The 26414-nt window shown below is 49.4% G+C and overlaps 1 protein-coding gene across 1 annotated transcript; it reads right to left on the bottom strand.

The window, feature by feature from the left end:
- Nucleotides 1-4384: 4384 nt before the first annotated feature.
- Nucleotides 4385-25998, bottom strand: LOC137430003 (zinc finger protein 143-like). The gene is made up of 5 exons (XM_078770822.1): nt 25941-25998; nt 15892-16073; nt 14298-14357; nt 8529-8627; nt 4385-4989 (listed from the first exon to the last, which is right to left on the bottom strand). The coding sequence occupies exons 1-5, from the start codon at nt 25996-25998 to the stop codon at nt 4945-4947; spliced, it is 444 nt and encodes a 147-aa protein (XP_078626948.1). The 3' UTR covers nt 4385-4944.
- Between the last annotated feature and the right edge of the window lie 416 nt (nt 25999-26414).

Genomic DNA, 26414 nt, shown 5'->3' on the forward strand with positions numbered 1-26414 from the left:
TGCTTCTGCAGCTGCACATTTGTACTGCTAACTCGTCATATCTCAATTTCCATCTTTCCGTTGCAACTTGAGAAATTATTTTGTTTCCATCCAATGAACCAATCCCCAATGACTCAACCTTTTCTGTCGCAGAAGAGACAGGGGGTCGGCTGTAAACCACACGTCTCTCTCTCTCTCTCTCTCTTCTCTTTCTTTCTTTCTCTCTCTCTCTCTCTCTCTCTCTCTCTCTCTCTCTCTCTCTCTCTCTCTCTCTCTCTCTCTCTCTCTCTCTCTCTCTCTCTCTCTGTCTGTCTCTCTCTCTTTTTTTTCTTCTTTTTTTTGTATAATGAATCGAGGCTCGTGAAAGAGCTAACATTTACTTCACAAACAAATCAACCAGACAAACAAAATATATAAAAAGAGGGAGCGGAAGACAAGATGGGGAGAGAAGGGGAAGCACACAAACACAACATTTGAGAGCAGGGAGATGTGTGGGAGGGAGAGGGCTTGGGGGGAGGAGGCGTGGGAAGGGGGTGGGAGAAGTATAAAACACAAGGATACCAAGGACTTCCAGGACAGAAGTTGGTATTTCAAAAAAGTGGAATTGGGGTGAAATTAGTGGGGGTAGAAAAGATCAAGGTTTTGGATGGGGGAAGATAAGAGATGGTGGTGAACAGCTGTTTTAAAGACCTGGAGGGTGGAGTGGGATTGAAGAGAGTGAGGGAGTTTGTTCCAGAGGCGGGAGAAAAGAGGAATGAAGGAGTGAAGGTGAGCAGAGAGTCTTGATTTTGGCAGTTTAACCATAAGAGGGTTGCAGGCAGATCTTGTGCGACCTGTAGGAATATTTGCGGAACAGAGCCCAGAGAGAGCTGGGGGGGGGGGGGTGGGGTGGGGGGGCAAGGCCAGAGAGGAGTCGGTAGAAGACGGAAAGACCACCAACCTGCCTGCGGTGAGTGAGTGAGAGGCCCTTGGAGTTAGCTTCATTGCGGGAGATTCCAATGATTCTGAATGCTTTGGTTTCAACAGCGTGAAGACGAGCTAGGTGTGAGGCAGGAGCACCAGCCCAGAGGGGAGAGCAGTATTCCATTGAGCTGCGGATGAAAGCCTTGTTTGTGGTGAGTTGCTCAGGTGTGCCAAGGAAGGACTTCGCACGACGGAGGATGCCCAGTCGGCGACTGGCTTTGAAGGCCAGATTTGAAATGTGGTTTTCCCAGGAAATATCATGGCAGATAGTGAGACCCAAAAGCTTGAGTGACAGAACTTCTTGGAGAGGATTATTCAGAAAGTGGAAGGGAGGGTTGTCCATTCGGTCTTTTCGGAGAGACATCGTAAGAGTGTGAGAATTGTCAGGATTGAAAGACATGTTCCACTTGTTTGCCCAGTCTGTGATTTTGTCCAGGTCTGCAGAGAGTGTGGAGGCTGCAGACTGCCGATCTGAGGGATGAAGAATGGAGCGACAGAGAGTAGAGTCATCAGCAAAGAGATAGAGAAGATTTTCAAGAGAGTCAGAGAGATCATTGATGAAGACCAGAAAAAGCACAGGGCCCAGAACACTGCCTTGGGGAACTCCAGCCTGAACAGAAAGAGGAGATGAGAGAAACCCATTCAGGGCCACACGTTGACTACGACTAGAGAGGAAGTCCGCCAGCCATGCGTGGAGATTTCCATGGATACCAAAAGAGGAGAGTTTGGTGAGCAGTGCGGGGTGCCAGACCGTATCGAAGGCACGTGATTTGTCAAGGGAGACAGCTCTAATTTCCTGTTTGGCATTGAGGACCTCCATCCATTGTTGAGAAAGCAGAAGCAGCATGGCCAGAGTAGAGTGACCAGGTCTGAAACCAAATTGATGATCAGAGATCAAGCCATTGGAGAAGAGGAAAGATTTCATATCTGAAGCAATGATGGATTCCATGACTTTGCTGATAATTGGGAGAAGGCTGATTGGTCTGTAGTTGCTGGGATCTGTTTTTGCACCTTTTTTGTGCGAAGCGGTGATGTTGGCAGATTTCCAAGCAGATGGCAGATGACCTTGAGCAAAAGAGAGGGTGAAGAGAACAGAGAGAGGGAGTGAAAGAGCGGAAGAACAGGATTTTAGGACCCGTGGGCTGATGCCGTCAGGTCCACTTGCAGAATCAGAGTCGAGGGTTGACAGAAACTTTTCCACCTTGTCAGGAGGAAAGGACACAGAGTCCAGGAGCAGCTGGGTACGACTGGGTATGGTGGGTACAGAGAGGGATGGGTTTGGGGTTTGGGACACAAGATTTAGAGGCAAACACAGAGTTGAGGCATTCAGCTTTTACACGTGCGGAGTCAGCCGTGTGGCCATTTGAGGTGAGGGAGGGGATGGAGGGGGAACAAACACCAGAAACAGATTTGACCAGACGCCACCAGGATTTGGAAGAGGGAGACAGATAAGAGAGTTCGGTCCTGAGAACGAAGAGATATTGTTTCCTGGCTCTGCTGAGGGTGGACACACACTTGTTTCGGGCTTTGTGAAAGGAAATGAGATTTCCTTCAGTTGGATTTGCTTTTGCAGCAAGTTGTTTCTGGGCAATAGCCTCACCACAAGATTCCGTGTACCATGGACGGGAGGAAGGGTATGACAACTGAAGACGAGATGGGATAAATCTGTGCATGAGAGAGAGCAATTTACTTTGGAAGAATTCCCAGGATGGGTTTATGTCAGAGGCGGAAGAGATGGGAGACCAGTCCAGATGATTGATGGCTGCTTGAAGACCGTGCCAGTTGGCTTGAGTGAAATGCCAGACTCGTCGACGCTGAGGAGGCTCTCTGTCTCTCTCTGTCTGTCTGTCTGTCTGTAGGTCTCTCTCTCTCGTCAGTACAATTACTGGGATAACTCCATGATTACCAGTCAGCAGGATTCTTCTCTATTCAATAACAAACAATAATGTAACTCATTGGCTTGGATATTCTGATATCCCAGGGCAGAAATTTAGATGGGAGGATGCCGATATTAAAGTCCAACATGCTCCTTAGCAACACCTTTAATGGTATGAATGAATGAATGAATGATCGTTTTAAGGCCATTTTCCCCGCTAGAGCGGGGGTTAGCCTTGCGGGCCCCATGACAATCATGGTTCCCTGTTTGAGGCAATGTTTTAATGGCCGGATGCCCTTCCTGACACAAACCCTTGGTCACGCTCTTACGATGCGCAGGGATACGGTGTACCTATTCTAAATCGGGGTACACACCGTGATCATTCATCTCAGCAAGCTGGTACTCAATTTGCCGACCTCGGAAGGATGACAGGCTGAGTCAACCCCCCTGGCGTTAATTCAGCGATCGACCGGGATTCGAACCCAGGATCCTAGGATCCCAAGCCAGCACCCTAACCGCTAAGCCAACACCACGGATACCTTCAATGGTATAAATAATAATATTCAGCAAAATACTGTACAGTAAAGGGTGTTTATAAAGTCCCTATCTATTTAGTTACCTGTTATTTCTCTGAAATAGAGACTTTATAAACACCATGTATAGTAAAAATGCATTTTTCTGTCTATAATCTCTGTGTTGTGATCCTATTAGCCTAAAAACTGCTAAATGCATCATATTTTCTGAAAGCCTGATTTATACAGATTATGAAAATCCTACTACGTATATTAAATAAGGCAATTATTCTCTGTATGTGTGCACATCTGAAAATTATATATAAAAAAAAACAGGACTGTGCCAATCTCCACCAAAATTAGCATACGTGGTAGTACCCAGAGTTAGGTCATGGGTACAAAATACATCCCCTCCCCCTTGCGACGGGGGAAGGGGAGATTAATGATTTTGGCCTGTGCACGTGCCACAGTGCAAGTGGTTTACTGACCCCTGCTGCAGACAGGAGGGATTATTAGCCACGGCACAAAATCTATTTGCCCCATCTTCCCCACTGCCCCTCCCCTCCAAACCCCCCAGGCTTCTCCTAAAAGGGAGCGGGTGTTTCTAATATTTAAACAAATGGTCAAATTTGTGCAAATGTGGTCAAATCTGATCAGTCGGAAAAAAAATCCCACAAAATTGAGATTGTCATCCACCTCTAATTTTACAGAGTGAGTTATGTGCAGCTTGTCACAAAAATGCCATTGAAAGAAAGGCTGGCTGAATAAATAAATAAATAAATCATTTAACTTCAAACCATGCTTTCAACACTTCACAGGCACAGCAAAATAAAGCTTGTTTTCTCACCTGCTTGCACTTGTTTATTAGTGGAATAAACTTCATGGTTTTTTAAATTCCCTTTAAGAGGATGCCTATATACCAGTGCCATGGCCAGATTCCAATTTATGTTCAATGCTCATTATTTTGCGAAGGGTGAGCATTGCGATTTAACACACAGGACCTAAATGAGCAAACCATGGACAAAATAAACAGTTAAATTTAACCAAACCTGGGAAAATTTATCATTTTATTCCGATAGTTTTGTTTAAATTATTCGGTTAAACATCGCCACACCATTTTAAAGCTTAAAAGGAACATCTAAATTGAGTCCTATGACGATGTTGGAATGGCATGACGCATTTGCATTTCCACCACCATATTGAAGTCATCAATCATCATGCATTTCCAGGTTCAAATAGTCCATTTCTCCTTCCTGCCTCCCAAACAATTTCCAAGAAAAAACGAAGTAAACAAACACACAAAAAATAATTATTAACTACCTGAAAGTATTGAATTTTGGGAACAGGAACAAAAAAAACAAGCATTTTCGCACAAATCCAAAACAATGCACTGCTTAGCACTGCTCACAGACCGATATTCTGCTCACATTGAAAGAATGTACCTTTAGTAGATTAGAGTGAATCCTGCCACATTCAATGAAACCAAAATTATCCCTTGCAGCCCTGACAGCATTATCCTACATTGAGAGGCCTGCTGATTTAAACCCACGCTAAGTCGCTGTCAAATAGTGTGACCAGTGCATACAATTGTAGACGCATGAGGTACACCACAAATCAAGGCACCGAATGGCCATGGACTGCTTCACAACTGCTGCTCCTCTAAGTGTGGAAATGGAAGAAGAGAGAAAGGCAAAAACACAAACATGCTAGTGGGGACCAATTAGGGGAAAATAAGCAAAAATATTCATCCTAATGAGATTGAATGGAACATTTAAACAAAACAACCCTCAATTTTTATCAGAAAAAAAAACATTCAATGGAGAGTTAAATGCAAAAAAAAAAAAAACACGAACAAGAAAATGGAACTCAATTATTGTGCTAGTCTGGCATATCTGTACAGTTGAAAAAAGGAATAAAAAAGGATGTAATGCACCTGGTTACCTGGTTAAATTTCTTTACAGTTTTGGTAGTAATGTACCTGGTTAAACTAGAATAGGAAAAGGTGATGGTTGGGGGAAGAGAGAGACGTTGGAGGAATGAGACAGGGCCACAAAAGACAAGCGGCTACCAGTCAAGAGAGAAGAGTTGGTTCAGGCTGTGGCTGAACATGCTTTTTAGGTGGCAAAACCCCAGAATTGCCCTATCATCCCCCAATCATCAAGGTGAAAAAGTTATTAAAAGAAACAAAAGTACACAATGTGACCCTCAAATTTCTGCTTCACATACTTATCCAAAAACAAAAAATATAAAACAAAACATCCAAGTAGTAAGTGTGGCTTCAGAATTTCCCAAAAAATTATGTGGAGATGGCCATTTTTTGTCGACAATTACGAGCCATAAATGACAAGGGTCCATCAGGTGAGGGAGGGGAGTAAAGTTTGTTCACGACATTAAGAAAATCGTGGCTTAAGGGGGTCTACCAGGGGTCAAAGTGGATCCACGTTTGACCCCCCCAATATAGGAAGTTGCTTTTTCTTCTGAAGCTAAAAACACTATTTCGATGAAACTTGACGACAACCTTCATCACCCATGATGTACCAATGTTTGTTCACGGCACTATGAAAATCGAAGTCAAAGGGGGTTGGGGGAGGGGGGGGGGGGGGTGGTTGCCCCCAAAATAGATATTTTTTGTTTGTTTGTTTAAAGTCTTTAGATTATGTTCGTATGATTCTACATGCTGTCCTGTCTTCCAGCAACCATTGAAATTGGTTTAAAATACCTTTAGTCAGTGCAGTATACTGTTTATTCTACCAGGTGAGCGCCAGGGGTATCGCCCCTACGTTTTTCAAACATCATCGAGGCTCGTGGAAGAGCAAGAACACAGAACAGACAATGACATTCACGGGAGCAACAAAAGTCGACACAATAAGTAGAACCCAAATCCACAAAGATCACTACTGGTGTCCCTGTACGGTGGAAAATAAAATCAGGCACACAATAATTACCCTTAAAAGAGAGAAAAAAGTATTTTTGGAGCCATTTTACCTCGCATCCAGTGGAGCCAATAACAGGTTACTGAATTTAATCGGGTTAGAAAAAAAATATCGCTTTTTCCGAAAACAAATTCCAATTTCAGTCTAGATTTTGACAATTATTTAGGCCATTAGTTACAATTGTCAAATATGGATTCAGATTTTGAATATCAGCTTTTAATACGCCTCGACGATACATTATTCAATCCTTGGTCTATGAGGTATACTTTGCAATAAATGGCTGTGTGGTGGAATGTCAGGAGCCATTCACATTGCACCTAGCCTCACGCAGCCAATCAGTGTAAACCGCGAACAGACTAACGGACAGACATCTGTCACTCAGATATACATATACAGTCGGACCCTGACATTTGCGGGGTATACATTCCTGGAGAATGCCGCAAATATCGAATCCATGAATGTGGGGGCATTGTTTGAATAGGGGTAAAAAAACAACATTTTTACTACATGGTCTAAGCTCGGGAAAGAGCCATGACACAGAAGAAATCATGGCACAACATAACAAAGGGAACAACATGAGAAAGGGGAAACGCCAACATCAGGATGGAGGGAGAAAACATATGGAGACGGACAAACAAGGGCAGGCAATATGGGGTGACAAGGCGCCATCAGGTTTTAGAAAGCTCATTCTTGAGATTGGACAGATGTTGTTTCTGGCTCTCTCTCGAGCATACACACTTGTTGCAAGCTTTGTGGAATGATCTGAGGTCGTCTTCAGGTGGACAAGGCAAGTTTTATTAAAGCAACTGCTTCACCACACGATTCAGAGTACCAAGAGCGGGAGGGCGACATACATATGCAGGTCGATATGAACCCCCGTTGCTTAGGCTTTCAGTCATAACCCTCAAAATGTTGTCATTTCTTCCAATAGCATTAAAACTACTTTCAGTAGTACACTACATGATCAAAAGTATGCGGACACCCCTTCTAATTAGTGGATTCGGCTGTTTCAGCCACCCATTGTTGACAGGTATATATAATATAATCAAGCACATAGCCATGAAATCTACATATACAAACACTGGCAGTAGAATGAGCCATACTGAAGAGCTCAGTGACTTTCAACATGGCACCGTCATAGGATGCCACCTTTGCAACAAGTCAGTTTGTCAAATTTCTACCATGCTAGAGCTGCCCCGGTCAACTGTAAGTGCTGTTATTGTGAAGTGGAAATGTCTCGGAGCAGCAACAGCTCAGCTGCGATGTGATAGGCCACACAAGCCAACAGAACGGGAATGCCGTGTGCTGAAGCGCTTAAAAATCATCTGTCCTCGGTTGCAACACTCACTACCGAGTTCCAAACTGCCTCTGGAAGCAACGTCAGCACAACAACTGTTCGTCGGGAGCTTCATTAAATGGGTTTCCATGGCCGAGCAGACGCACACAAGCCTAAGATCACCATGTGCAATGCCAAGCGTCGGCTGGAGTGGTGTAAAGCTCGCAGCCATTGGACACTGGAGCAGTGGAAATGTGTTATCTGGAGTGATGAATCACGCTTCACCATCTGGCAGTCCGACGGACGAATCTGTGTTTGGAGGATGCCAGGAGAACGCTACCTGCCCGGATGCATAGTGCCAACTGTAAAGTTTGTTGGAGGAGGAATAATGGTCTGGGGCTGTTTTTCATGGTTCGGGCTCGGCCCCTTAGTTCCAGTGAAGGGAAATCTTAACGCTACAGCATACAATGACATTCTAGACAATTGTGTGCTTCCAACTTTGTGGCAACAGTTTGGGGAAGGCCCTTTCCCGTTTCAGCATGACAATGGCCCCATGCACAACGCAAGGTCCATACAGAAATGGTTTGTCGAGATCGGTGTGGAAGAACCTGACTGGCCTGCACAGAGCCCTGACCTCAACCCCATCGAACACCTTTGGGATGAATTGGAACGCCGACTGCGAGCCAGGCCTAATCACCCAACATCAGTGCCCGACCTCAGTAATGCTCTTGTGGCTGAATGGAAGCAATGTTCCAACATCTCGTGGAAAGTCTTCCCAGAAGAGTGGAGGCTTTTATAGCAGCAAAGGGGGGACCAACTCCATTTTAATGCCCATTATTTTGGAATGAGATGTTCGATATTCGGGTGTCCACATACTTTTGATCATTTAGTGTATACTCATTAATAAAGACGAGTAAGGCATGTTCACTGCATTTCTCACAAATATGCTGCAACATTTCCAACAAATATCAGGAAACAGGTAAAGTTACCTTGAGGTGGTGTGCTGCGGTGTAAGGTCTGCCACAATCTACATAGTTGCAGCGAAAGGCCTTCTCCCCTACCTGCGTCACTCCTACTGGCCTTGAGGGCTGAAAACACAAAATCCACAAGCAACGGTACAAAAAGTGGAAAAACTATTTTGTTACATATTTATGTGAATGTATGTGAATTACCATTCAGGTTGCTTATCCGTGTGTATTATATTAAGGGTTGTTGTGATTGGAGGGTCAGGAGCCCTTCTGAACCAGTGGCCGGAAACGGAAGTGGCCGGAAACGGAAGAAGAAAAGACACGAGGTAAAAGAAGGAGGTTTCATCTTCCTCGCCCGCTCCTACGAAAGGTGGGATCGACCTTGCGCTGCGTGAACAAGCGGCGTTCCGAAACCCGTCTGGCGAGAGGAGTTACCTGGACGCGTAACTACCTTTTGACACGGCAAGTCACCGTGAGTGCGTGCACGGAACCAAGCGTCCGGCACAGTTTGCCCCGTCTACAAGGACGCGTACGGGTCGCACGTTGGGGCCTCGCGCGCGTTGCAAACCGCGCTTGGTTTTGCCCCGTCTACAAGGACGCGTACGGGTCGCACTTTGGGGCCTCGCGCGCGTTGGAAGCCGCGCTGGGTTTTGCCCCGTTGCTTGGCAAGGAGGTGTGCGCTGCAGCCGCTGTCCCCGGTACGATACCTGCCCGGTGGAGGAACGTCCACCCGGGGTTCGTTCAACCGCCCGAGTGCGGAGACGCCGACCAGTAGCAGTATCTTGGTCAGGAGGGGCCCAGAGACATTGTGAGGAGCAGAGACCGAAAGGGGGTGTGAGTACTCACCGGGACACACATGTATAAGATGGCCATCTTAATCATAGGGAATTGATTGTGTATTGGGAATTGGTGATGATTCTGTATTGTTGATTGCTCGGGGAAAATCTCCGTGGTTGTGTCCTTGAAATATTGTTGATGGTTGTGTCCTTGAAATATTGTTGATGGTTGTGTCATTGAAATTGTTTGGTATCATTACCATTGAAATATATCCTTGAACGTCAGTTGTCTCTGGGGTGAAATTCATATGGCTTGCGTGGCGAAAGCGCATATATAATACAGCTTTCTGGCGAAGTTCCTCTCACGGTCCGGGGGTCACTGAGACCAGGTATTCACCGAGGGGACCACGTAACAGAATTGGGGGCTCGTCCAAATTACGATTTGCGGTTTCGCAATTGGGTCTACGTCCGGGATTTAAAATTGTATAAAATAATAAAAGAATAATTTTTATTAATTAAAATTAATTAATTAATTATTAATTGGTAAATTTTTTTTTTGAGAAATTGGGGTAAAATCTTGGGTGAAGGTTAACAGGTGTTAACGATAGGCACCATGGCGTTTGTGGCACAGAACTTTGGGGTAACACCGAGTGAGGCACAGTTCCGAGCGTTGCTAAAGTCGGACCTCTTGAAATTGGCCAAACATTTTAACTTGGAGGTCCGAACTAATTTGAGGAAGGCAGAGTTGCAGGCCACGGTGATACAATCTATGGTGGGATTAGGAACATGGGACGAGTTAGCCTGGGAGTGGCTACCCGAAGAACCAGAAGACGTTGAGCTCCGGAAACTGGAGTTGCAATTACGGAGCCAGGAACGGATTAAAGAAGAAGAAAGGAAAGCAGAAGAGAGGAGAGAAGAGAAACAAGCAGAGGAAAGGAGAGTGGAACGAGAACTCCAGGAAAGGTTAGAAGGGAGAAAAGCAGAGGAGAGGAGAGCTGCAAGGGACCTCGAAGCAGAGGAGAGAAAAGCGGAAAGGGAATTAAAGGAACGTGACATGGAGATTCAGCAAGAAATCAAATTCAAGGAGCTGGAGTTAATGAGAGAACGGGGAGAGGCACCACCCTTGCTGACGGGGTCGACACCTGCCCACCTGCCTAACCAGAAAACCTGGGATGTGGGCAGACATGTGAGGCTGGTTCCACCGTTCAGTGAAAAAGAAGTCGCGAAATTTTTCCCACACTTTGAGAAAGTGGCTCGACAATTTAACTGGCCGGAGGAGGCCTGGACCATACTCGTGCAAAGTGTGCTGGTGGGGAAAGCTCAGGAAATTTATTCGGCGCTACCAATGGACCAATGTGCAGATTATGAGGTACTGAAGAAGCACATCCTCAAGGCCTATGAGTTGGTTCCGGAAGCTTACAGGCAAAAATTCAGGAATGCCAGGAAGAGGGAGAGTGAGACCCATGTGGAGTTTGCCAGAGTGAAAGAAAACATGTTTGATCGGTGGTGTGAGTCAAAAGGAGTCGGGAAAGACTTCGAAACATTGCGGGACTTGATCCTGGTGGAGGAATTCCAGCAGTGTGTCCACGAGGACATCAAAGTGTACCTGCAGGAAAAGAAAGTACCGAAGTTGTGGGACGCAGCCACCATGGCAGATGATTATGCCTTAACCCACCGAATAGGGGTCCATGAACCTACCTCCTCGCCTAGATCTCCGCAGGGGAGGTGGGGAACAGCAGGTGCGGAGAACGACAATACATGGCGGCGGCCTCGAGAGGATGAGGGGAACAACGCGGATACCCCACCTGTTCGAAGTCAGAGGGCTGTGGGCCCAAGACCAACTTATTTTTCAGGGGGCCCGAGGCAGACCACGAGTTTTTCCTCCGGCCCTACTTGCGCGTTTTGCAAGAAACCTGGACACTTGATGTCCAGTTGTTACCTCATGAAAAGGGACAACCCAGAGCGGAGTCCGACTATTACCACTCCGAATGCGATGGCTAGCGTAAGAAATCGCCATCAAAAGGGTTACCAACCATTTATTTCAGAGGGGTTTGTGTCACGGGATGGAGCCTCGACTAACCGGAAACCGGTTAGGATATTGAGGGACACAGGGGCACATCAATCTTTAATGCTTGAAGGCATTTTGCCATGGTCCGAGGAGACGGCAACGGGGGATAGTGTTCGTTTACAGGGGATTGGGGGCGGTGTTAGTGCTCCCCTTCATGTCATCCATTTGGAGTCCGATTTGGTGTCAGGACCGGTCACCGTCGGTTTACAAGCCACGCTTCCTGTAGAGGGTGTATCTGTGGTTATCGGGAATGATTTGGCCGGGGGTCAAGTTTATGGTAACCTGAGGGTTGGTCAAGAGCCCAGCAGGGAAAATAACACCACCCCAGCTCGGGATGGCGACAAAAGTGCCAAGTTATTTGTAGGGGGACTGAACTTCAAAACAGAGGAAGAAGTTCTGACCTCTGTCTTCAACAGATATGGGCCGCTGGTGGACGTGCGGTTGGTAAGAGACTGGGAAACGCAACAGTCCAGAGGGTTCGGCTTTGTCACGTTTGCCAGCACCAAAGACGCCAGAGAGGCAGAGAAGAATTGGAATGGCAAGGATTTGGAGGGTCGGACCATAACAGTAGGGAAGGCATTTCGTAGGCGTCGAGAGGTCGACAGGAGAGGACAACTGGGCGGTAGTTTTGGTGGTGGCCGCAATCAATATTATTATGGAGGCTCCCTGAGTGACGGCAGCTCCCGAAGGAAGGATTGGCAAAGTAGTGGCCGAGAAGGAGACCGCTATTCGTGGGACTACAGGGACAAGGGGTCCCACCATAATTATTAGGGAAGTTCTGAGAAGTTGAAGCACTGAATGCGGCGGAGCCGCTGAGCCAAGATTCCTACACGGATTAACCGTGAACGCCGTTCCTAAAGGCGTCCATATAGGGAACTTTCATGCACGGACTAACCGTGAACTCCACGTTCCTCAAGGCGCCCATGTAGAGAACTTTCCTGCACGGACTAACCGTGAACTTCACGTTCCTAAAGGCATCCATGTAGTGAATACTCGGCTTGGCCTCCCGGAAAAAGTGCTATCGAGTTGCGTAACTTTGGATCTTTGATCAACCCCTTAACCTTCATTCACAAGAAGCTGACGGTCAAAGTCAGAGGGTCATGAGAGGGAGTTTGATTTGGCAGGGACAATGTCGTTGCTGGTGTTTAGTCCAGAGGGAGTAATCTGGGGGTTTTGTGAGAGTTTGTTGCTTTATTTTTGAGTTGGGATAATTGTTGCCCAGGGGAACTGAGGATTTGGGGGTTGAGTTATCTGGTTTATTTATCCAAGTTGGCCGGCAACGAAAGTTTTCGCTGGGTTCAAACTTTCTTTCTTGAAGGGGGGGAGTGTTACATATTTATGTGAATGTATGTGAATTACCATTCAGGTTGCTTATCCGTGTGTATTATATTAAGGGTTGTTGTGATTGGAGGGTCAGGAGCCCTTCTGAACCAGTGGCCGGAAACGGAAGTGGCCGGAAACGGAAGAAGAAAAGACACGAGGTAAAAGAAGGAGGTTTCATCTTCCTCGCCCGCTCCGACGAAAGGTGGGATCGACCTTGCGCTGCGTGAACAAGCGGCGTTCCGAAACCCGTCTGGCGAGAGGAGTTACCTGGACGCGTAACTACCTTTTGACACGGCAAGTCACCGTGAGTGCGTGCACGGAACCAAGCGTCCGGCACAGTTTGCCCCGTCTACAAGGACGCGTACGGGTCGCACGTTGGGGCCTCGCGCGCGTTGCAAACCGCGCTTGGTTTTGCCCCGTCTACAAGGACGCGTACGGGTCGCACTTTGGGGCCTCGCGCGCGTTGGAAGCCGCGCTGGGTTTTGCCCCATTGCTTGGCAAGGAGGTGTGCGCTGCAGCAGCTGTCCCCGGTACGATACCTGCCCGGTGGAGGAACGTCCACCCGGGGTTCGTTCAACCGCCCGAGTGCGGAGACGCCGACCAGTAGCAGTATCTTGGTCAGGAGGGGCCCAGAGACATTGTGAGGAGCAGAGACCGAAAGGGGGTGTGAGTACTCACCGGGACACACATGTATAAGATGGCCATCTTAATCATAGGGAATTGATTGTGAATTGGGAATTGGTGATGATTATGTATTGTTGATTGCTCGGGGAAAATCTCCGTGGTTGTGTCCTTGAAATATTGTTGATGGTTGTGTCCTTGAAATATTGTTGATGGTTGTGTCATTGAAATTGTTTGGTATCATTACCATTGAAATATATCCTTGAACGTCAGTTGTCTCTGGGGTGAAATTCATATGGCTTGCGTGGCGAAAGCGCATATATAATACAGCTTTCTGGCGAAGTTCCTCTCACGGTCCGGGGGTCACTGAGACCAGGTATTCACCGAGGGGACCACGTAACAATTTCTATAAGAAAACACGAAGTTGTGCAACTACGAGTTCAATTGGTGGAGAAAAATAATTGAAATCAAAGCCCAAATGACACTTTCGGAAGAAATTCAAGAAAAAAAAATAACTAAGTAGTGAATACAAGTTTTGATACATAGTATACTACTGGATTAAGAGCAGTATCTGATGTGAATCGACATATGCTAAGAAATAATGTGGCATCAGTGACACCAACAGTAGAGCTGAAGGACATTAGATGTCCGAGCACGAATTTAATAATTTTTTAAAAGGGAGGGAGGGATTTCTTTTTTGCATGTACACATAAAAATATGCAATAAATTAAACAAGACATGATTAAATAAAATGACTTCAAACATGAAGACAAGAAAAGCAAAATGGATTACAAGAAGGGAGGCTGGAGATTCAGGGTAGGTTTGAGTGGGTGAAACAAAGAATAAATTATGCTCAGAAAACTTTGCTTATCATTTATGTGGAGCCAGCAATGTCAAGATTGGTCAATAAACATTTGACGTCACGTCATATTTTTAACCAATGGCTGAATTTTGGCAATTAATCCATAATTAGAAATGGTGTAATCTACAAACCAAGCGCACCTTTCGAAGCCTGTCATTGCCAACATCATCCAACGACACTCTCTCTTCGCCTCCCGTGTTCTACAATAGGAATGAATGACAGATACATCAAAAACCTCCGAAAATTAATCAATCACGGCCTATTTTACAGGATACTCACCTTTAAGCTGTCTATCCTGGGACTTGGACAAACAAACGGACTCAAATGTAATACCTCTCCTCTGGCGATGGTAATAACTGGTGCCGTTAAACAAGTAGCAATAATACAATCTTACAGGATAGTGACAAAGGAGGGATCGTGAAAAGGTCTATAATCAAGGCAGTCAAAAGACATACCAATTTATTTGTTTTCTATTTAAACTAGAACGGCACTCTTCGATGTCGCGACGTCGACCGATATGCCTGTGTCCACATTATATCATTATACATACTTGTACCGGGTTTGCTTCAAATCCAATCAGCTGTTGTGAAGTATCACATTTTTACACAACAAGACCTCTGACCTTTGACGTCTCGACCCCAAAATCTAATCAGTCCATCTTTGCATCATACCATATAATTTATACCAAGTTTGGTGAAAATCCCATGACTGGTTCACAAGTTAGCTCAGTAACAGAATTTTTACCCAACGGGACGTCTGACATTTGACCTTTATCATTATTATTATTATTATTTATTTATATTTATTTATTTATATTTGAAATACATGAGCTTAGGCTCGGAAAAGAGCGCACGCACGCATGGACGCACGCACACACACTGATGAGACAAACACTTAACACAGCCACTGAGCTTGGTGGAAGTGCCGTCACCACTGTCACTTCCCGGGATACTCTGGGGACCAGCGACGTCATAACAATGGCGCAGCTTTTCTCATCGAACTCAGCGGGGCATTTGGTCAAGAGAAATTTCCTCCTCCCCATGGATGCCATCCAATGGGGATTGTCCGTGCTCTATCCTTTTCAAGCAAAGAAGCAGCAAGTACCATTTTTAAAGTCTTTGGTATGACTTGAACCGGTCCAATCCGGATGGGTGTTTTTTCGGAGACACCATCTCCTTACTGGATGGCCGTTGGCTCCCCACAGGAGCTCATCCGCCCTTTACCAGGTGTTGTTTTTGGTCCTGGCAAGTGTCACAGTCACCCTGCCAACGAGCAAAGCTAGTGATGGGTGTCGGTTTAGTCGCCGACAACCCGACTATGAGGCAGGTAGCACTGGGTTACATGTTATCAGTGGCAGTCCCACAAGACTGACCTGACCACAGCTTTTGACCCCAACATCTAATCAGTTCCATATTTACATCATTATAATACCAGTACCAAGTTTGACTTGGATTCATTCAGCCGTTCTCAAGTTATAAACCTATTACAGACTCTGACTTTTGACCTCTTGACCCCAAATCAAATCAGTTCATTATTGCATCATAATACATACCTGTACCAAGTTTGATTTAGATTCCTTCAGCCGTTCTTAAGTTATCACGGCAAAGAAAACCTATCATGGGCGGACGGACAGCTGGACGGTAAACCCGAAAACATCATGGCAGTCGCCGGTGGCATGAAGTTTGTGAAAAATCTCACCATGAAGAGCATTTATTTTGTGACAGGTTTACTCACCACTGTGGCATATTGTTCCAACGCACATAAAGCATCAGAGTCTACGTTCATGATGGCCGGATGTGCTGAGCCCCGTGAATGACCATCCGGAGTGTGTGAGGCACTCGATGCCGCCAGATGGATGTATGCTGTTGTGCCATCTTCTAACTGCACAGTTTGCACTGAGATGGTATCATATCCTTCTATGGGGTATCAAGAAGAGATAAAATATCAAATAAGTGAGGAAGCCTATTATGATTGTTGACTTCGTGTGTGTAGTTTCAGGGAAAAGAGCAAATACCTATTTTGGGGGGGTCAAACCTGGATCCACTTTGACCCCCATAGACCCCTTTAAGCTTTGATTTTCTTAGTGCCATGATTACCTTCGGTACATCACGGGTGATGAAGGTTGTGATCAAGTTTCATCTAAATATTGTGTGTATTTTCAGAGAAAAAAAAAGGAAATTCCTATTTTAGGGGGGGGGGGGGGGGTGGTGGGGAGGGGTTCAAACCTGGATCCACTTTGACCCCGATTTTTTTTAATGCTGTGAACAAACTTTAGTCACAACACAACAAATATCATTTGTGCCAAATCTGGTCGCAATCCCATCAGCGGTTTTGGAGAAGAAGTTGCAAGTGTTTACGGACTGACAACGTGCCATTGCATGAGCTCCCCTGAACTTCCTTCCAGGTGAGCCAAAAATGCAGACACGCACGCCAAACGTACGGACGTTATCGAATGCCTAACCCTGCTTTTCGCTTTGTAAGTGCAGAGTAAAAAAACAAACAAACAAACAAAAAAAAAACTACAACGGCACATCAAATGTCGCGACGTCGACCGATATGCCGCCACCCACATTAATCCATCATTATACATACTTGTACAAAGTTTGATTTGATCGCTTCAGCTGTTCTCAAGTATCACATTTTTACCTGACATGACCTCTGACGGCAAAATCTAATCAGTTCATCTTTTCATCGAAATACATGCTTATACCAACTTTGGTCAAAATCCCATCACTGGTTCACAGGTTATCACGGTAACAGGATCTTTACCTGACATGACCTTTGACCTCCTGACCCCAAAATCGAATCAGTTAATCTTTACCTCATTCTACATACCTGCACCAAGTTTGACTTAAATCCCTTCAGCCGTTCTCAAGTTATCGCGGTAACGAAAACCTATCACGGACCGACGTACAGACTCGCCGATGGACGGACAATCCAAAAACAAAACGCCTCAGGCGACTTCGTCGGCGGAGGCATAAAAAAAAAACCAGACAAGTACAAGACAAAAAGATAAACCAATAGATCAGACAGAAAACAAAATTCCTTCACGTTCTGGTGACAATGACAAAACTGAAATGGAACTGGGCTGGATACGCACCAACAAGACCGAACTGGCTTTACAAAATCACAACAAAGAGAAGGCCCGGGAAGAACTAGAGGTGGAACAAAGAGAAGATGGAGACATGAAATTGAAACATTCGTTGGAGTACAATGCCCTCAATTAATTTAATAGCAATACATTTGTGTTTAATAGTTAATTTAACAGAATTTAATAGCCATATTTAACAATATATTGTTGCGGTTTTGAAAGTGTACATATTTGATTAATAAAGGTTAAAGTGTACATATTTGCACCATCTCTCTGGCTCCGACCTCACCCTCTCTGACCACTTAGCCATCACCATGACCATCAACATCCATGCCCCAGCACCAAGGCATTATCGCACTATCAACTTCCGTAAGCTGAACGCTCTTTCACCTACCTCATTCTCATCCACCCTCTCTGAAAAAATGTCCACTTCTCCCTTCATTGACCTCCACACCCCTTCCGACCTCACTGACTACTACAACCACACTCTCTCCTCCTGCCTTGACCAGCTTGCGCCTGTAAAAACCAAAACAGTTTCTTTCACCCATTCTGCTCCCTGGTTTACCCCTGAACTCCGCCTGATGAAAACTCGTGCTCGCCAACTTGAAAGACTCCGCAATAAAACAGGTCTCACAATTCACTCCCAAGCCTACAAGGACCACCTACAACACTACAAAGATGCCCTCTCCCGCGCCCGCTCCGCCGACTACTCTCAAATTATCCACTCTGGCTCCGGAAACCCAAAAGCACTCTTCTCTACAATAAACAAACTCCTCAGCCCCCTGAACACCACCACCCAGTCATTCACAGTAGACAACTGCATCTCCTTCCTTTCATTCTTCCAACGCAAAATTGAAAACATCTACAACAGCTTGACCACTGCCGCACCCGCTCCCCCTCAAACCACCTGCCCCCCCTTATCCTGTCAACCCCTGTCTCAATTCTCCCCAATCTCCCCTACTGACCTCTCTGAACTCCTCATAGGAATGAAAACTGCCACCTGCACTCTTGACCCCATCCCCTCCAGCTTTGTCAAGGCCTCCCTTCCTGCTCTCTCTCCACTTATCATTGCAACAATAAACTCCTCCCTGTCTACAGGCATCGTCCCACCATCCCTCAAAATTGCTGCTGTTACCCCCATTCTGAAAAAACCTGGACTAAACCCTGACACCCTAAACAACACTTCAGACCCATCTCCAACCTACCCTTTCTGTTGAAAGTTTTGGAACGCGCTGTAGCCACTCAACTCAAACATCACCTCTCTGCCAATAACCTGTATGAAACATTCCAATCCGGATTCCGCTCCAACCACAGTACTGAAACTGCTCTCTTCAAAATCACCAACGACCTTCTCCTCTCCTCTGACGCTGGCAACCTCAACATTCTCATCCTCCTCGACCTGAGCGCCGCCTTTGACACCATCGATCACACCATCCTCCTCACCAGACTTGAAACCACCTTTAACGTTACCGGCACTGCCCTCTCTTGGATTAAATCATACCTCTCTGACAGACGCCAGTTCATCTCCATCAATAACTGCAAATCCCCCACTGCTCCCCTCCCCCAAGGTGTCCCCCAAGGTTCAGTTCTTGGCCCCCTCCTCTTCATCCTTTACCTGTCCCCCCTCGGTCACTTAATCCGCCGTCATGGTCTCCAATTCCACTGCTTCGCCGATGACATCCAGCTTTTCATCTCCACCAAGTCCATCTCACCGCCACCCACTCTATCCTGACAAACTGCATCACTGAAATAAAATCCTGGCTTCAAATCAACTTCCTCAAACTTAACTATGATAAATCTGAAATAATCATCATTGGCCCAAAAACGCTCATAAAATCCACCCATAACTTTGCCCTCAACATCGACGGTATCCCAGTATCCACCTCCCCTCACATCCGGAATCTTGGCATCATCTTTGACCAAACCCTCTCCTTCGACAAATACACTAAACAGATCACAAAGACAGCCTTCTTTCACCTGAAAAACATCGCCCGTCTCCGTCCATCCCTCTCCTCCACGGCTGCAGAAACCCTCATCCATGCCTTCATCACCTCCCGCCTGGACTCCTGCAATAGCCTCCTCTATGGTTCACCCTAAACAATCACCAATAAACTCCAATACATTCACAACTCCGCTGCCCGTCTACTCACCCATTCCCGGACCCGTGACCACATCACCCCCGTCCTTCACAAGCTTCACTGGCTCCCCATCTCCCAGAGAATCCAGTACAAAATCCTCCTCTTGACCTACAAAGCCCTCCATAACCTGGCCCCATCCTACCTGGCTGACCTCCTCTCCAGACACACTCCCAACCGCAACCTCCGCTCTGCTCGTACCAACCTCCTGACCCCCCCCCCCCCATCCAGACCAAATTCAGATCCTGGGGGGACAGGGCCTTCTCCATCGCTGCTCCCACCCTCTGGAACTCACTTCCTCACACCATCAGAGACTCCTCCTCACTCACCACATTCAAAACATCACTCAAGACCCACCTGTTCAACACTGCATTCAACATTTAATCCACAGCATTTAACCCCTGACTATCTCTTCTCCTTCTCCCTCCTTTTTGCTTGGAAAATTTCCCTATTGATTCTTGTCTTTTTGCAATTGTTTTTATGTTTTGCTATGCACTTTGTTTTGCACTCTGTCGAAGCGTCTTTGGGCTCCCTGAAAAGTGCTATATAAAATAAATGCATTATTATTATTATTAAAGGTTCTGCCCCCATAGTTAGTCCACGAGCAACACGTAGGTCACCTTAGAACGTTAGTTATTTCTTAGTATATGTGAGATAAGGCCATTTGCAATAGTTATCATATGCGTTGTGTAAAACAAATCAGAGTAGGCCCCGTTCATTCAGCAGCCCTCCCTCCAATAGACTCCATTGCACACTATCCAGTCTGCACCCCATGCCCCATTGCGCCCATCCTGTCTGCACCCCATTGCCCCTTGCATTAGGATGCTGAAAGCAGCCCAAATGCCACGAGGTAAGGCCCAAAAAGGGGGCGGAGCGCGAGGTCAGGGGTGTGGCCACGTCAAGCAGACATCAAGGGCGGAGCCGGTAAGACCCCAACAACCAACCAGGGCTGAGGCGACATCGCCTGACGGGGTGTGGCTAGAGGTTCCAGAGGGTTCGCTGGGCGTGGCAATAAAACCCTTTGCGTGAGGCCCCCACCTCAGTTATGAGAAGACAAAAAAAATTCCACTCGCCTGCCTCTTCAAGACAAAAAAATAATAATCAAGAAACAATCCTGAGTTTCCAACTTATTGCTAAATTGATAGCTCAGATGGATGCACCTAATATGCACCCATAATAATAATATAAACCACGGTTTATATTATATTGGTTTATATTATATAAAAAGTTTCTCCAAACTGTCCCTATTTCTTGATGATTATTTTTTTGTATTAGTGACTGTCCCGATTCACCCGTAAAACGGGGTGGATAGGGACAGCCATAAAAATCCTATTTATTCCTATTTAACCCATATATGGGGTTAATATGGACTATAAGTTGATTTTTTTTTTAAAACAAGAGAACACTTTCAACCCAAATATCAACAAATCAGTATGGTTATCAATTTTCAGCGAAAAAAGTTTCCGAACTTTTTTTCAGTTTGAGTCCCGAGTCACCTTGCTGTCCCTATTCATCCCATTTCACGGGACTCAGGAATTCATGGATCATGTGTAAGCCACACTCCCTTTAATTAATTACCGAGCTGCTTCACGTCGACCGTCGACGACTCCTTGAACCCCGCCAATTATTATTCTCACCTACTTGTGGGATCGGCCAAGGGACATTTTAAAGAAAAGTCTTTCACGAACTGGCAGGACAGGCCTGACTTTGTCGGCGGTAACGAGCCTGCTCTTCACGAAAGACACTGGGATCTTTTAACTTACCCTTGTAGCGGCTACCGCTGGGTTTTCACAATCGCCTTGCACCTATCAAGGACGCGGAGCGATCACCATGCCGGGCTCGTCCAGGACGCCCGGGCAGGCTCGCCCTCAACTTGCCAGGCCGCAGCCAGGACGCTGGGCCACGCCCCCTCTCGCCTTTCCTGGGCAAACGCTCCGGGATAATATGTATATATATTGCTGCCCGATAAACGGGCTTTTCAGAGTGCCTGAGTGTTTGGTTTGATTAAAGCAACTCAGATGAATTCCAGCTTTTTGTCGCGTCCATTCTTCCGATCGACGTGGGAGCCCCAGCTCCTTCATTGGTGACCTACCGACATGGACACGGCAGTTGCCCTTAAACTGCCTACCTTCTGGGAGGCTCACGCGGCGGTTTGGTTCGCACAGGCGGATTCCCTGTTCGCCCTGCGAGGCATCACGGCCGACGACACCCGCTTCCACCATGTGGTAGCAGCGCTCGGTTCGGCCACCGCGGCCCGCGCCCTGAGCCTCCTCGAGAGCCCGCCAGCCGCTGACAAATACGGCGCGATTAAGAAGCTTCTCCTCGACGCTTTCGCCCTCCCATCGGCGGAACGCGCACGGCGCCTGCTCGACCTGCCCGAGCTCGGCGACACGCGCCCTTCCGAGCGAATGGACTACATGCTTTCACTGCTCGGCGAGCACTCTCCGGCATTCCTGTTCCGGGAGCTGTTCCTCCGTCAGCTGCCTAACCCGGTACGCCTCGCCCTGGCAAGCACGACGATCACAGATCCCCGGGCCCTTGCCAGAGAAGCGGACAAGATCTCCGCCGCAGGACAGCGCATTGCAGCGGAGACATGGGACCCACCGCCGTCCGACGCAACACCCATGGCGCCCGAGCACCCGGCACGGTCGACGACCGAACTGCCGATGCAATTGGCGGCCGCTACACCGAGCCGACCACCTCCAGCACGACGACCGGGGCCTCCACCTGACCAAGCGTGGTGTTACTATCATGCCAGGTTCGGACAGAAGGCCCGGACATGCCGACCCCCGTGCACCTTCGGCAGGCCGGGAAACGGCCGGGCCGGCGTTCATTACCAGCCATGAGCGCCGGCCACACGGGCAACTTACTGTTCATCACGGATAAAGCGTCCGGACGGCGCTTCCTGTGCGACACCGGCGCCCAACTGAGCGTCATACCCGCCTCTGACCAGGACAGGCAATCCGCGGTTTGCGGCCCCTCCTTGGTTGCGGCCAACGGATCGACCATCCGCACCTTCGGCCCGCGCAACGTCACCCTCTGCTTCGGCGGCCAACGCTTTGCTTGGACGTTTGTAACCGCAAACGTGCCCATGGCTCTGCTAGGCGCCGACTTCCTCTGCGCACACGGACTGCTGGTGGACGTCCAACGGCGTCGTTTAATCAACGCCGAAACCTTCAGCTCCCTGGTATGCACATTGAGCAGCTCCGCGCCGACCGAGCTGGCATGCGCCGTCCCGGCGGCGAACGAGTTTGCTCGCCTGCTCACGGAGTTCCCGGCCCTCACGCGGCCGACGTTTTCGGCCGTCGCAGTACGGCATGGGATCGAGCACCACATACCAACCACGGGCCCGCCGGTCTACGCCAGGGCCCGCCGCCTCGACGCAGCCAAGCTCGCCGTGGCGAAGGCCGAATTCGACGCGTTGGAGCATCTCGGCATCGTGCGGCGCTCCGATAGCGCGTGGGCCTCGCCACTGCACATCGTGCCAAAGCCGGGGGGTGGATGGCGCCCGTGTGGCGACTACCGCCGTCTCAATGACGCTACCACCCCCGACAGGTACCCGATCCCGCATATCCAAGACTTCTCCGCCCGTCTGGCGGGACGGGTCATTTTTTCGAAAATTGATCTCATACGGGGATATCACCAGGTACCTGTCAGGGCGGCCGACGTCCCTAAAACGGCAGTCATCACGCCGTTCGGCTTATTCGAATTCTTGCGGATGCCGTTTGGTCTCAAGAACGCGGCTCAGGCGTTCCAGCGCTTGATGGACGGCGTGCTGCGTGACCTGCCGTTCCTTTTCGTTTACCTGGACGACATCCTCGTCGCCAGCACGTCCCGGGCCGAGCACCTCCTCCACCTCCGAACACTGTTCGGGCGCCTCAGCGAGCACGGCCTCATCGTCAACCCGGCCAAATGCCACTTCGGCACGACGGCCGTTGATTTTTTGGGCCACCACATCACCAAGAACGGGGCCGTGCCGCTGCCAACCAAGGTCGAGGCCATCACCACGTTCCCGCGTCCCCGCACCATAAAGGCCCTGCAGGAATTCCTGGGAATGGTGAATTTTTATCACCGCTTCGTGCCCCGCGCTGCTCAACTCATGCGGCCCCTCTACGAAGCCCTCCGGGGCAAGCCGGCCAAGCACGACATCGCCTGGTCCGCAGCAATGGATGCGGCCTTCCAAAGCTCAAAGCGGGCCCTCGCCGACGCAACACTGCTCGCTCACCCGGTGCTCAACGCTCCCATCGCCCTCACCACGGATGCCTCCGACTACGCGGTGGGCGCCGTACATGAGCAATGGGTGAACGGGGTTTGGCAGCCACTCGCTTTTTTCAGCCGGCAGCTCCGGCCGAACGAGCTCAAATACAGCACGTTTGACCGGGAGCTCCTCGGTCTACACCTGGCCGTCCGCCATTTCCGCCACCTCCTGGAGGGCCGACCTTTCACGGCGTTCGTCGACCACAAGCCATTGGTTTATGCCATGGCCAAGGTCACGGAGCCGTGGTCGGCCCGCCAACAGCGCCACCTCTCCGCCGTGTCGGAGTTTACCACGGACATCCGGCACGTCGCCGGCAAAAACAACGCCGTGGCCGACTGTCTTTCCCGGGCCAGCGCGAACGCGGTCCACCTGGGCGTGGACTTTGCGCTTATGGCGGCGGACCAAACCACCGACACCACGGTGCAAGCCCTCCGGGCGGCGGACACGGGCCTCCGCCTGGCCGACATCCCCTTCGCGGACACTGTCCTGCTCTGCGACGTCTCCCAAGGCCAGCCTCGCCCCATCGTGCCCGTCACCTGGCAACGCCGCATCTTCGCCTCCCTCCACGGCCTTTCCCACCCGGGCCGGAAAGCTTCCCAGAAGCTGGTGTCGGCGCGATTCGTCTGGCACGCCTTCGTCGGGACGTCCGCGATTGGACCAGCACCTGCACGGCCTGCCAACGGGCCAAGGTCCACCGACACACCCAGGCCCCGCTGGCACCTTTCACCGTGCCCGAACGACGTTTCGACCACGTCAACGTGGATCTGGTGGGCCCCCTCCCCCCGTCACGGGGGTTCACACACCTGCTCACCATGGTGGACAGGACCACCAGGTGGCCGGAGGCCGTTCCCCTCGTCTCCACCACCACCGCCGACGTGGCGCAGGCTTTCATCGCCACCTGGGTCGCCCGCTTCGGCGCACCGACGGACATCTCGTCAGACCGCGGACCACAGTTCACCTCCGAGCTGTGGGGCGCGGTCGCACGCAACCTGGGGGTCAAGCTCCACTGTACTACGGCCTACCACCCCCAAGCAAACGGGTTGTGCGAGCGATTCCACCGCTCCATGAAGGCCGCGCTCATGGCCGGCCTTCAGGACGGCGGTTGGGCCGACCGGCTGCCGTGGGTCCTTTTGGGCCTCCGCACGGCCCCCAAGGAGGACCTCCAGGCATCCACCGCCGAGCTTGTCTATGGCCAGGCGCTACGCGTCCCGGGCGAATTCGTGCCCGACGCTACCAGTCCCTGGTCCGCAGCTCACCAGCGCTCGGACCTCCAGGAGGCCGCCCGACGGTTTGCCCCCGTGCCAACATCCCACCACGGTGACCCCCAGTCCTACGTCCCCCCAGCACTTCGCACAGCGGAGTATGTTTTTGTGCGTCACGACGCACATCGGGGGCCACTCCGGCCGCCGTACGACGGGCCCTTCCGGGTGCTGCGACGGGACGACAAGTCGTTCGTCATCGACATCGGCGGCAGGTCGGACCGGATTGCGGTGGACCGCCTCAAGCCGGCGCACGTGGACGTCGACCACCCACCACGGGTGGCCCTTCCGCCGCGGCGAGGCCGCCCCCCGTCCACGGTGCCCCCCACTCGACCGCCCACCACCACACCGGACCCCCTCCCACGACCCGCCAGGGGTCGCTTCGGCCGGGTCATCAGGACCCCCCTCAAATTGACCCTGCCGGTGCAAGTCGATTCTGGGGGGACGTGTGTAGCGGCTACCGCTGGGTTTTCACAATCGCCTTGCACCTATCAAGGACGCGGAGCGATCACCATGCCGGGCTCGTCCAGGACGCCCGGGCAGGCCCGCGCTCAACTTGCCAGGCCTCGGTCGGGACGCCCGGGCATGCCCGGGCAGGCTCGCCCTCAACTTGCCAGGCCGCAGGGCCACGCCCCCTCTCGCCTTTCCTGGGCAAACGCTCCGGGATAATATGTATATATATTGCTGCCCGATAAACGGGCTTTTCGGAGTGCCTGAGTGTTTGGTTTGATTAAAGCAACTCGGATGAATTCCAGCTTTTTGTCGCGTCCATTCTTCCGATCGACGTGGGAGCCCCAGCTCCTTCACCCTCAAGTTATGCCAGCACAAGGGACACCCGGCTTTCCGTCCATCAGAGAGCTTTGTGATACAATCTGTGATCGACCAGAACGTTTATGGTCAGTGTCAGGTTGGGGATCACCGATATGGTGTCATCCACAAGCATCTGTAATAATGTTTTCTTCGTTTTTTGAATTGCGAATCTCTTTACCACACGAAGAATAGCCTGTGCGTTCTGCAAACGTAGATCAAGAAATCCTTACCGGTATCGAATCGTCGTAGCAACGGCACGGCCAATCCGCGCAGGCTGCACGCCGCCATGGCCATCCTGCACAAGTCAAGGACAACGAACAAATCCGGTTGAGACGTCCGTCATGACTTTCCTGCAAAATAACCTTTATAACAATGTGGTATCAAATAATTACCTCGTGTTGCTGCATGTTGACGTCATGCAGCACCTGGAGATGGAACAGGAAGGGAGCGCACAACATGGACGTGACGTCACCACTGTCGTCGACGGCCGTGGAGATTTATGAATTCGTGATTGCGAGGGGGGAAAAAAAGTGGGGTCAAGCCATGGGATAGCCGTCGGTTCCTCTTTACAGGGCAGCACATTGCGGGTGGAATTGGCTGAGATACGGAGGACTCCCAGAGCGCTGCTACGTCTTTTGGTTTCTCCCCACTATTGTTATGCTAATTCGCCCCCTAAGCTGGAATCGAACCCAGGCTGGAGGCGA

Source organism: Myxine glutinosa, chromosome 1 (assembly GCF_964187855.1).
Source record: "Myxine glutinosa chromosome 1, kmMyxGlut1.1, whole genome shotgun sequence".
In the NCBI taxonomy this organism is placed as follows: domain Eukaryota; kingdom Metazoa; phylum Chordata; class Myxini; order Myxiniformes; family Myxinidae; genus Myxine; species Myxine glutinosa.

Excerpts from the sequence above, each read along its gene's own strand:
- LOC137430003 (XM_078770822.1), bottom strand. The coding sequence starts at position 25,998 with ATGGCGGCGTGCAGCCTGCGCGGATTGGCCGTGCCGTTGCTACGACGA. Across the intron at positions 14,358-15,891 it reads TGGAACAATATGCCACAGTG|AACACGGGAGGCGAAGAGAG; the intron begins GTGAGTAAACCT and ends TTCCTATTGTAG. Across the intron at positions 8,628-14,297 it reads GCAATGACAGGCTTCGAAAG|CCCTCAAGGCCAGTAGGAGT; the intron begins GTGCGCTTGGTT and ends TTGTGTTTTCAG.